General features: G+C 39.4%; 1 protein-coding gene across 3 annotated transcripts in view; it reads left to right on the plus strand.

Annotated features, from left to right (window-relative positions):
* CTDSPL2 (CTD (carboxy-terminal domain, RNA polymerase II, polypeptide A) small phosphatase like 2) overlaps window positions 1–12,452 on the plus strand; it is a 123,640-nt gene that overhangs the window by 86,873 nt on the left and 24,315 nt on the right. For all 3 annotated transcript variants that reach the window (XM_011992081.1, XM_011992083.1, XM_011992082.1), the window contains exons 6-8: window positions 2,412–2,490; window positions 3,053–3,164; window positions 6,056–6,142. In XM_011992081.1, the coding sequence (XP_011847471.1) occupies window positions 2,412–2,490; window positions 3,053–3,164; window positions 6,056–6,142 (278 nt within the window). The remainder of the gene's footprint in view (window positions 1–2,411; window positions 2,491–3,052; window positions 3,165–6,055; window positions 6,143–12,452) is intronic.

The following is a 12,452-nucleotide window of genomic DNA, read 5'->3' on the forward strand; positions in this document are numbered from 1 at the left end:
CCGTCTCGGCCTCCCAAAGTGCTGGGATTACAGGCTTGAGCCACCGCGCCCGGCCTACCTTTGTCTTCTTACATTTAAGTTATAGTTATTGTCTTGGAAAATTCCCAGCATGATTTTTTTTTTTTTTTTTTTGAGACAGAGTCTTACCCTGTCACCCAGGCTGGAGTGTAGTGGAGCAGTCTTGGCTGACTCCAAGCCCCGCCTTCCAGGGTCACGCCATTCTCTTGCCTCAGCCTCCCGAGTAGCTGGGATTACAGGCGCCCGCCACCACGCCTGGCTAATTTTTTGTGTTTTTAGTAGAGACAGGGTTTCACTGTGTTAGCCAGGATGGTCTCAACCTCCTGACCTCGTGATCTGCCCACCTTGGCCTCCCAAAGTGCTGGGATTACAGGCGTGAGCCACCGCGCCCAACCAGAAAATTCCCAGCATAATTTCTAAAGCTCTGTCAAAAGCTCTGTCAAAAGATAAGCTCTTAGCTCAAACTGGTAATGAACAATGGCATGCAATATAGAATTACTTCTTGATCATTTTAAGTTGTTTATAAATTAGAAGTAAAATAATAAGTCTCCTAAGGAGTGATTTTGATCAGGTATGGTGGCTCACCAGCACTTTAGGAGGCCGAGGAAGGAGGATCTCTGGAGCCCAGGAGTTCAAGACCAGCCTGGGCAGCATAATGAGACACTTTCTTGTCTCCACAAAAAAATTTTTTAAATTATGCAGGTGTGGTGGTACACCTGTAGTCCCACCTATATGGGAGACTGAGGCAGGAGGATCGCTGGATCCCACGTCAAGGCCACAGTGTTTGCTCCACTGCACTCCAGCCTGGGCAATAGAGCAGGACGCTGTCTCAAAAAAAAGATTAAAAGAACGATTTCTGGCTGGCGGAGCCCAGATCGTGCCACTGCGCTCCAACCTGGGCAACAGACTGAGACTCCACCTCAAAACAAAAAACGAGAAAATAACAAAATGTCTGCATAAAGTAGCATTTCTTAATTAAATAATTTTTTTTTCTTTTTTTTTTTTTTTTGAGATAGAGTTTTGCTCTTGTTGCCCAGGCTACAGTGCAATGACACAATCTCAGCTCACTGCAACCTCCGCCTCCCAGGTGCAAGCGATTCTCCTGCATCAGCCTCCTGAATAGCTGGGATTACAGGCATGCGCCACCACACTCAGCTAATTTTGTATTTTTATAGAGATGGAGTTTCTCCATGTTTGTCAAGCTGATCTCGAACTCCTGACCTCAGGTGATGCACCTGCCTTGGCCTCCCAAAGTGCTGGGATTACAGGCACCCGCCACCACACCTGGCCACATTTCTTAATTTTTTAAGATCATAGTCTTGGCCGGGTGCAGTGGCTCACGCATCTAATCCCAGCACTTTGGGAGGCCGAGGCGGGCAGATCATGAGGTGGGTGGATTATGAGGTCAGGAGATCCAGACCATCTTGGCTAACATGGTGAAACCCCGTCTCTACTAAAAATACAAAAAATTAGCTGGGTGTGGTGGCATGTGCCTGTGGTCCCAGCTACTCGGGAGGCGGGGCTTGCAGTGAGCAGAGATCAGGCCACTGCACTCCAGCCTAGGAGGCAGAGCGAGACTCCGTCTCAAAAAAAAAAAAAAAAAAAAAGATCATAGTCTTGAGATTCCTGGGAACATAGAATTTTTTTTAATAAGTCTTCAAAGGGTTCATGAACTTTTTACAGACTGTTCACAGGCCGGATGCGGTGGCTCACGCCTATAATTCCAACACTTTGGGAGATCGAGGTGCATGGATCACCTGAGGTTGGGTGTTTGAGACCAGCCTGACCAACATGGAGAAACCCCATCTCTACTAAAATCAGCCAGGCGTGGTGGCACGCGTCTGTAATCCCAGCTGTTCACGAGGCTGAGGCAGGAGAATCACTTGAACTCGTGGGGTGGAGGTTGCAGTGAGTTGAGGTTGTGCCATTGCACTCTAGCCTGGGTGACAGATCGAAACTCCATCTCAAAAATAAAAACTACATTTGGGTCTGTTCTCAGTGTACTTTTACTGACTGTGTGTATGTACAAGGCATTTTATGCACTATTACCCCTATAAGAGCACCATGAAATTTTTTGGTGATTACATGTAAACACCATGGATTTTTTGGTGTACATTTTTGTAGTAATAAGTAGTAGATTTTTTCTTAGCTGATAAACATCTTAATTCTAGCCATGATCTGGTTTTCCTTTTTTTCTATAGTGGTCATTTTCCCCTTTAGATCTAAAATTAGATCTATATGTTAATAAGTTGACTTTTAGGTGTTGTGTACAAATTATTTCTGTCTTTAAAATACACAAGGCTTTAGGAAGATCTTACATAGAAGCAGTAAAAATGTATATTTCATGAAGCATTAAGTAAAAGCAACATTTTGTCTTTCACTGTGTTAAATAGCACCAGTAACTCCAGATAGTGGTTACTCATCAGCCCATGCGGAGGCCACCTATGAAGAAGACTGGGAAGTATTTGACCCGTGAGTTGCTTTTTTTCTCTTTCTTTCCTTTTTGGAGCATGGTGAAAGTAGGTTATATATGTGGATTGGTGGCTAAATAGTATATTGCCAAGATATGTGACCTGTAGGTATTGAAACTTTTACTGGGGCTGGGTGCAGTGGCTCATCCCAGCACTTTGAGAGGCCTAGGCAGGCAGATTGTTTGAGCCCTGGAGTTCAAGACCAGCCTGGGCAACATGGCAAAACCTCGTCTCTATAAAAAAATACAAAAACTGGCCGTACACGGTGGCATACACCTGTAGTCCCAGCTATTAGGGAGGGTGAGGTGGGAGGATCACTTGAGCCCAGGAGACAGAGGTTACAGTGACCTGTGATAGAGTGAGATTGTCTCAAAAACAAACAAAAACAGCTGTTACTGATTTACAGATAAACTAATTTGTATATTTTCACTTTTATTAACATCTTTTCTAAGTTTCGTTTTCTGGGTTAACTGCTTTATAGATTTTTAAATGGGCTGAGCTTGGTAATGTTTTATATTTATAAAAAGTAAAATGTTGAAATTTTCTTAAAATCTGATTTATAGCTATTATTTCATCAAACATGTCCCGCCACTGACAGAAGAACAACTAAATAGGAAACCTGCTCTTCCATTGAAAACAAGAAGCACACCGGAATTCTCCCTAGTTTTAGACTTGGTAAGTATATTATCTGTAGAAGTAGAGAGAATAAAGGGGTGAAATTATTTTTTAGAATCATACTTATGTTAGCTTTCCCCTTCTTTTGTTGGGATCATGTTTTCCTGAAGGACCAAATATAATTTGGGTCAACTGAATTAACCATATGCAAGACCATAAGCCTTTTCGTATTCTTATTTTTGCATGTATGTTATACCAATGCACTTTTTATTAATAGTCTCAAAAGCACAATTTCTTATTTTTTTTTGAGATGGAGTCTCGCTCTGTCGCCCAGGCTGGAGTACAGTGATGTGATCTCGGCTCACTGCAAGCTCCGCCTCCCGGGTTCACGCCATTCTCCTGCCTCAGCCTCCCGAGTAGCTGGGACTACAGGTGCCTGCCACCACTCCTGGCTAATTTTTTGTTATTTTTAGTAGAGACAGGGTTTCCCTGTGTTAGCCAGGATGGTCTCAACCTCCTGACCTCATGATCCACCTACCTCGGCCTCCTAAAATGTTGGGATTACAGGTGTGAGCCACCACACGTGGCCCCAATATGATGTCTTGATGTGATTTGAAAATTTGTATTTTAGGGGCTGGGCGCAGTAGCTCATGCCTGTAATCCTAGAACTTTGGGAGTCCGATCTTTGGGCAGAAAGCCAGGAGTTTGAGACCAGCCTGACCAACATGGTGAAACCCATTCTTTACTAAGAATTCAAAAATTAGCTGGGTGTGGTAATATATGCTTGTAATCCGAGCTACTCACGAGGCTGAGGCACAAGAATCACTAGAACCCAGGAGGCGGAGGTTGCAGTGAGCTGAGATCATGTCACACTACATTCCAGCCTGGGCAACAGAGCAAGATTCTGTCTCGGGGAAAAAAAGAAAAAAAGATATTTTAGGGTACCAGAAAAGCTTTGAAAACGATTATCTCCTATCGTTTGCTAATGAAATTTAATATATAGTCACATTTCCCGTCTGCATCTGATTTCTTATTAATTTTGCATTTTAAAAATCTGTTTACTTTTTTTTTTTTTCTTTTTGAGACGGAGTCTCGCTCTGTAGCCCAGGCTGGAGTGCAGTGGCACAATCTCAGCTCACTGCAACCTCCACCTCCCGGGTTCACGCCTTTCTCCTGCCTCAGTCTCCTGAGTAGCTGTGACTACAGGCACCCGCCACCACACCCAGCTAATTTTTTGTATTTTTAGTAGAGACAGGGTTTCACCGTGTCAGCCAGGATGGTCTCAACCTCCTGACCTCGTGATCCACCCTCCTCGGCCTCCCAAAGTGTTGGGATTACAGGCGTGAGCCACCGCGCCTGGCCATCTGTTTACTTTTTTTAAGGCTAGTAAAACGAAGTAGTGGGATTGGGGAAAGAACTAACTTCTTGATATTAGTAAAAAATGTATCTCATATCATATTGGAAAATATTTTATTATTAAGCATTTGTTACTGGTACCCTATAATTGGAGATGTGGTTTAGTTCTCATAGAAGATTTATTTTAGCCAGGCACAGTGGCTCATGCCTGTAATTCCAGCACTTTGGGAGGCTCTATTCAGCCCAGGAATTTGAGACCAGCCTAGACAACATAGTGAGACCCACGTCTCTACAAGAAATGAATGAACCTGATGGTGAAAGCCTGTAGTCCCAGCTACTCAGGAGACTGAGACAGGAGGATCCCTTGAGGCCGGGAGTTTGAGGTGGCAGTGAGCTACAATTGTGCCACTGCATTGCAGCCTGGGCAACAAAGTGAGATCTCATTTCACTTTTAAAAGGAAAGAAAGAAAATTTATCTAGGTCAGGCACAGTGGCTCACGCTTGTAATCCCAGCACTTTGGGAGGCCAAGTCGGGCAGATACTTGAGACCAGCCTGGCCAATATAGTGAAACCCCATCTCCACTAAAAATACAAAAATTAGCCGGGCGTGGTGGTGTGTGCCTCTAATCTCACCTACTTGGGAGGCTGAGGCGGGAGAATAGCTTAATCCGGGGAGGTGGAGGTTGCAGTGAGCCCAGATCGTCTGGTGTTTAGTGAAATTGTATGAAACACAATTTGTGAGATACTAAAACATCTACTTAAAGTAAAATGCTTTATAAAAAGTTGGAGGATGAGGAGTTACATGAACAGAATATATATTTTTAATAATTAGATTCTACACTTACATTTGCTAATTGTAAACAAGTAACATGCATGTGGGTTTAACTGAAAGTTGGTTTGGCAACTACAGAACTCAGAGCCTTGCTTCTCAAACTTGAGCATGTGTCAAAATCATCTGAAGGGCTTCTAAAAACAGACATTGTTGCCAGGCACGGTGGCTCACTCCTATAATCCCAGCACTTTGGGAGGCCGAGGAATGTTCCTGAGGTCAGGAGTTTGAGACCAGCCTGACCAACATGGTGAAACCCTGTCTCTACTAAAAATACAAGAGTTAGCCAGGCATGATTCCTGGCACCTGTAATTCCTGCTACTCAGGAGGCTGAGGCAGGAGAATCGTTTGAACCCAGTAGGAGGACGTTACAGTGAGCTGAGATAGCTCCCCTGCACTCTAGTCTGGGCAACAGAGGGAGACTCTGTCTCAAAAAGAAAAACAAAACAAAACAAAACAGAGATTGCTGAGACCCGTCCCCTCCCCTGAGTTTCTGATCATCAGAAGTGAGGTTAACATTTGCGTTTCTAACTAGTTCTCAGATGATGTTTATTCTGCTTGCTGGCCCAGGAGCTATACCTGAGAACTAGTGACTTTACAAACTCTTATCCCAAATTGCTGTGCCATATATAGTAATATATTATAAATGTAAAATTCCACATATGAGTGGGCGCTTTAGGTTTTTGGTGATTAAGAATACATAAAATTATCCTTTGAAGTTTCTTTTACTATCTTGTTTCATTCAATATGTGTTTTTTATTTTAAGGATGAAACACTAGTGCACTGTAGTCTAAATGAGCTAGAAGATGCAGCACTTACTTTTCCAGTCCTTTTCCAAGATGTCATTTATCAGGTAATTCAAATTTTTTTGATGATTTTTGGCCTGATAACATTCTGATAAAAAAAATCTTTTGTATTTTTTTGTGTATGTGACATTAAATGTGTTTTCCTGTAGCTGTATAATGGATTTCATCAACATTTTAATGATTTATTAACAAAATTAGCATCATGCTAGATATTACATAAAACAACATTAATTTGTTACTCAAAAAATGCTAACTTTCTTACCTTGAGATCTCAGCTAGTTTTGTAATGTGTTTGCCAGCAGGTGGAGGCAGGAGCACTGACATCATAGATCCTCAAGAGGAACTTGCCAGGTTAACTCCTGGTGTTTTTGTTTTTGTTTTCCAAAAATCCAATTAATACAAAGAAAACTCATTCCTTGTTGATCATTTTATTTCCTGTAGTAGTAATGTGGTCTGTGAAAATTACACTTTAGTACATCTCTTTTATAATTAATCTCAGAATTCCAGGACACTCTTCTAGTTATTGTTTTACTTAAGGCCTTTCAGTTTAAGCAATTTCTGTCTCATCTGTGCTGATGGACAGGTAACAGTGCAAAATACAAATATCGTTAACATTTCACTGTGGATTATGTGTGCTGGCCATAGTTTTTACTTTAAGGTTTTCCCATTATTATAAGATTGAGTTAATAATATAAGTGAATACACTTTGAAAATTGCAAAGTGCCTTTTTGTTTTGGAGGTTGTTATTTAACTAGCATTATTGGCATTATATAATAGTTGTTGAAAGATTGGGGATTGAAGTTTGTTGTCTGTCAAGAGGGAGCCAGCCTAAAGATTAACTTAGTAGAGTCACAGAGCATTTGCCATGTGGATGATGAAAAGCTATTTAGTTGTTTATGTGCTCTTAAAGGCAGTTAGAATGTGGTTATAGTTTTCTTGGCAGGTAATAGTTTATGTCTCACAGAAACCATGAAATTTAAGAGTTAAATAGAAGTTTGTGGTTCATGGCTACTTTAACCTACTTTGTCTAGTAATGAGTTGTAAGAGAATTTATTTTAGTTGTCAGTTCTAGTTTTAACCTAGGGTAGGTATTGTAGCTATGGCAATAAATATTTGAATACTGAATTTACTTTTTATGTAAGCTGATTTTAGTCCTGATATATAATCAGAGGGTAAGCAAAATATACATAAAATTAAAAGATTTAAAGATTTTTCTGTTCCCTTTCAAAACTGATTATTGTTTGGTTTAAGACAAGTATTTTTCTTAAGACATTTTATATCAAATTGGTTGTTCTTGTTTAGTGGACTTTAAGGACAGGAGTCCTTGTGGCAGATGTAACTAGTGTAGTGATATCTTAGTTTTCTCTTTTAAGCTTGATAACCTTGTTGGGGTTTTTCTTTGTTTTTTGCTTTTGGGTTTTTTTTCATGATTGCATTTGAAAAAAAATGGCTTTAAGGCTTTGAATTTGGAAAGGAAAGCTATTAATTGAAAAATATAGATAATGATTTTGAGATGACTTCTTAAGCTTCTAGGTTTGAAATTGAAATTTCTTACAGATGGTTTTTGGTCTGTTTATGTAATTTTTAGTAGTGAAATAAGAAACTTAAGTAGGTAAATTTGATTCTTCCCTTTTATGAGCATTTTTCTTCAGTATGATCATAAAATTGATTTTTTTTCTTACTGCTTCAACCATTTCTGCTTTAACTCTCTTTTTAAAGTCCTTATTGTTTCATGTGGATCTGGATAGTTGTCTTATTTTGAATAAAAAGCTTCTAGCAGCATATATGACTAATTCAAAAACTATATATGTACTACATCTACCTCTGTGGAATTCAAAGAACTCTTTTTCTTATATATTCTGAATTACACTTGCTGAAACTGAAAAATAAATGATTTAGCCTAAATGAGAGCACAGAGCAGGTAGTTTGAACCTTATAAGCTATAGAGATGATTGCATTTTAATACGATTTAGTTACCGTATCACAGAGTTTAGTTACTTTTCAGTAAATTTTTTAGGATATCCGTAGTTAATATTGCGTACATTCCCTTGGATTTCTTGTTTTGGCATAGCCATTCCGTCTTTTAAAAAAATAAATGAAGAAATCTTTGGGTTAGGGTTCCCCCAGTTTTCAGACCAGCAAGCTCCCTTTAAACAGGGAATGATGTCTTTTAAACTTTCAGTGGTGTTGTCTCCATCTACTGGCAAAGAAGAAATATACACAAGGGTCTGAGATGATCTAAGAGATTTTGGAGAAACCACATTATTAGGTAAGATGTAACTTAAATATTTAACCACTATACTATGATGTGGCCCACTTAAAGGTAGAAATCTGTAAAGTACTGCATATACTCTTATTTTTTAAAAAAATGTATTGAGGTGAAATTTACATGACAAAATTAGCCATTTTTAAATGAACAGTTCCATAGCGTGTATCTGTATATTCTTGAATGTTAGTTTTATAGCATTTACATATATATGTATATATATTCTATATGTAAAGATCAGATTATTAATCTGAAAGCCAGATGGAGTGTCCTCTTAGGACTTACTTTACGTTTTCTTTCTGTGGTAAATTTGTTATGTTTGACCTATAACTAATTTTAATTCTACATGTTATTTCTGTTTCATTTCAAAATAATTTAAAGTAATTGTATTATATGTTTTAATAATTGTCTATATCAGGGGTTGGCAACCTTTTTCTATACAGTAAATATTTTAGGTTTTGTGGTCCCTGTCATGACTGCTTTTTCTGCTATTGCAGCATGAAAGTAGCCATGGACAATACATAAATGAAAAAGCATGGCTGTGTCCCAGTACAACTTTGTGTACAAAAATCAGTGGCAGGCTGCATTTGGCCAACTGGCCATAGGTTTGCTGATTTCTGGTCTAATAATTATGAGAGTATATACAGTAAATTTACATATTCAAATTGTAAGTAATCAAATGTTCATCAAAATTCTTATAAATGTATGTAGAAAATTTAAATTAGATCCACAGTAATCTGGTTGTGGGTCTTTAAAGTTTTTTTTAAATCAAAGTTTGAGGGAAATTTGAGGTGGCCACTACTCACATTTAAAGATTGCCTGACTTAATGACACATACTCTTCTTCTGGTTGTTATGTAGGAATAAACTTGGTTAATGCAAGTCTTAGAATTTGTAAGCAGGTAGATTATTCTAAAGTAGTACCTTGAGGTGTAATTTGAATTTCATTTCTCTAGGGGATTTAAAAAACCTGAAAGATCTATCTCAAATTAAAATTTGATGTATGTTACTACTGACACTATGTGGAGTAGACAGATTGTAGTTTATATATGGAGAAAAAGTCATTTGAAAGGAGAACCTACTTTTTAAACGTGAGGAAATGGCACTCATATAGGCAAAATTATAGGCTTTTTGTTCGAAGGGGTCTATTTTTCTTAACTTGGTTTTTTTTTTTTTTTTTTTACATTGTTTTATAATCAGTTATTAAGAAAACATGTATTCATAAAATGGTACAAATGCATTTGATATCTGGAAAAACAAGTGCATGATCACTTTTATTGCACATAATTAATTTTTATATTTAGCCTATATTGGCACATTGTCAGGAAATCCATCTCGTGGTGTTACTCAGTTAAGAGGTCTCCACTGTATTTAGTTTCTGTTCCTGCAGATCCACCAATTCAAGACTCTAGGTCATCTCACTCCCTCTTCCATCCCGAAGATGACTTCTATCCACAAGCAGGACTGAATCAAAAGACATTTTTCACTTAGCTCTTGAGCTGAACCACCTCCTCAATGACCTTCCTCTGTCTCCATCAAGAACTGGAGCTCAGTTTTTTGAAGATGTAATAGAGCTACTCAGCCCAAGTGTGGCTGATTGAAGACAAAAAGAAGATACCTCATATGTTTCACCACAGTGCAGCCAAACGTAACTGTGTTGTCCAACTCCTCATTCTGTAAAGCTTGGCAGGGGCATCTGATTTTTGACTCTGTTCACCAATAAGACTTTAGCCAGTCAGTGGCTTTCTGAAGATCAGTAAAATCAACAAACTTTGGGTCAGCTGTCCAGAAATCAGATTGTGGTAAGCACTCAAGGACAGATAGGATCCCTGTAGGGAGCTACTTGTAAAAGATGCTTTGTTTTATTAGTAGAGGTTGCTTTTATGGGAAAAGTTGGGGGAAGAGGTGGATGGGGAAGGCCACGGTTAGCAAAGCTTACCCGCGTCCCCATTCTTTCAGTTTTCTTGGGAATCTTACAGCTTAGGATAATTTTCATACCACAGAACAAGATAAGTAGGGCCAGGTGCAGTGGCTCACGCCTATAATCCCAGCACTTTGGGAGGTCGAGATGGGCAGATCACCTGAGGTCAGGAGTTCAGGATCAGCCTGGCCAATATGGCAAGACCCCATCTCCACAAAATAAAACAAAAATTAGCCGGGTGTGGTGGCGGGCGCCTATAATTCCAGCTACTAGGGAGACTGAGGCAGGAGAATCAATTGAAACCAGGAGGTGGAGGTTGCAGTGAGCCGAGACCACGCCACTGCACTCCAGCCTGGGTGACAAAGCGAGTCTCCATCTCGAAAAGAAAAGAAAGAACAAGAGAAGTAGAGGGTCATTTGCTTCTGTCTCCTTTTTACAGTCTTTTCTAGAAAAGTGAGCTTTATTTTTGCTTCATGAAGGAAAGAAACCAATCATTTAAATTTATAATTTTGTAGTAAATACCTGATTTTTTTCTCAAGTTCTGATTTAAATTGATACTAACCAGCATGCACTTTGTTCTTGAGATTCATAAACTATATTTTTGTTCTATAAAAGTAGCATGTATATTTGCGCCTTAAAAAAGACAACATTTGAGGCCAGGGGCAGTGACTTGCTTGTAATCCCTGCACTGGAAGGCTGAGGTGAGAGAAATGCTTGAGCCTGGGAGTTCGAGACTGGCCTGGGCAAGATAGTGTGAGATCCTGTCCCTACAAAAAATATCAAAAAATTAGCCGGGCATGGTGGGGGAGCGCCTATAGTCCCAGCTGCTCGGTAGGCTGAGGCAGGAGGATTGCTTGAGCGAGGACACTGAGAAATCAGACAAACATTTCAGGGTCATAATTACATAGCGTGGAGGATGAAACCAATATTTTAGCTTGTAGGGAATAATAATTCAATAATTAATTGTAGATGAATATTAATACTACTTTAGAATAACTTTAAAGTCACTTTCCCATCCTTATTAGTAAGTGTAGTTATTGGTACTAATTTTTTCATCATAATTATTCATTATTAATTGACTAAAAAAGGAGAAGATACAAATGAAACCAATAGTTCTCTACTTCTCAAAAATGTGAAAAAATGTATTTCATGGGGATTCTTTGTCTAAAATGTATATTTTAAAATTAGGAGCAATTCATTAAAATATATGCTGGGTGTGATGGCTCATGCCTGTAATTATAGCACTTTGGGAGCCCTAGGTAGATGGCTTGGGCTCAGGAGTTCAAGACCAGCCTGGGCAATGTAGTGAGACCTTGTCTCTACAAAAAATCCAAAAATAGGTGGCACACACCTCTAGTCCCAGCTACTTCGGAAGCTGGGAAGATCACCTGAACCCCGGAAGCTTCAGGCCCTAGTGATCTGTGATCACACCACTGCACTCCACCCTGGGTGACAGAGAGCCTGGCTCAAAAAAAAGAGGAGAAAAAACATACAGGCCAGCAGCCATGGTGGCTCACACCTGTAATCCCAGCACTTTGGGAGGCTGAGACAGGTGGATCACCTGATGTCAGAGAGTTTGAGACCAGCCTAAACAATATGGTGAAGCCCTGTCTTTACTAAAAATACAAAAAATTAGCTGGGCGTGGTGGCAGGCGTCTGTAGTCCCAGCTACTAGGGAGGCTGAGGCAGGAGAATTGCTTGAACCCAGGAGGCAGAGGTTGCAGTGAGCCGAGATCGTACCATTACACTCCAGCCTGGGCAACAGAGCGAGACTGTGTCTCCAAAAAAAAAAAAGAAGAAGAAAAGAAAAGAAAACATACTATGTGGAAAGTTCTTTCTTAATGGCTATAAATTTAGAAGATGTGACAATTGATTACATTAAATTGGAGGCTTCATTTCCTTTGAACTTCAGAGTTTGAGTTTAAAGGTAACATTTTTGTTTTACTAAAATGGCCATTGTTTTGACTAAACTTTTATTATTGTAAATACATCAAGTTTTTTTATATATGCAAATATATGTACATACACTATAATGGCAGATTTTTCCCTGATGAAAATTATGCTTCATTGGTAACTTTTTTTTTTTTTTTTGAGACAGAGTCTCAATCTGTTGCCCAGGCTGGAGTGCAATGGCACTCTCTTGGCTCACCACAGTCTTCGCCTCGCAGGTT

The sequence above is a fragment of the Mandrillus leucophaeus genome, unplaced genomic scaffold (assembly GCF_000951045.1).
Source record: "Mandrillus leucophaeus isolate KB7577 unplaced genomic scaffold, Mleu.le_1.0 Scaffold402, whole genome shotgun sequence".
In the NCBI taxonomy this organism is placed as follows: domain Eukaryota; kingdom Metazoa; phylum Chordata; class Mammalia; order Primates; family Cercopithecidae; genus Mandrillus; species Mandrillus leucophaeus.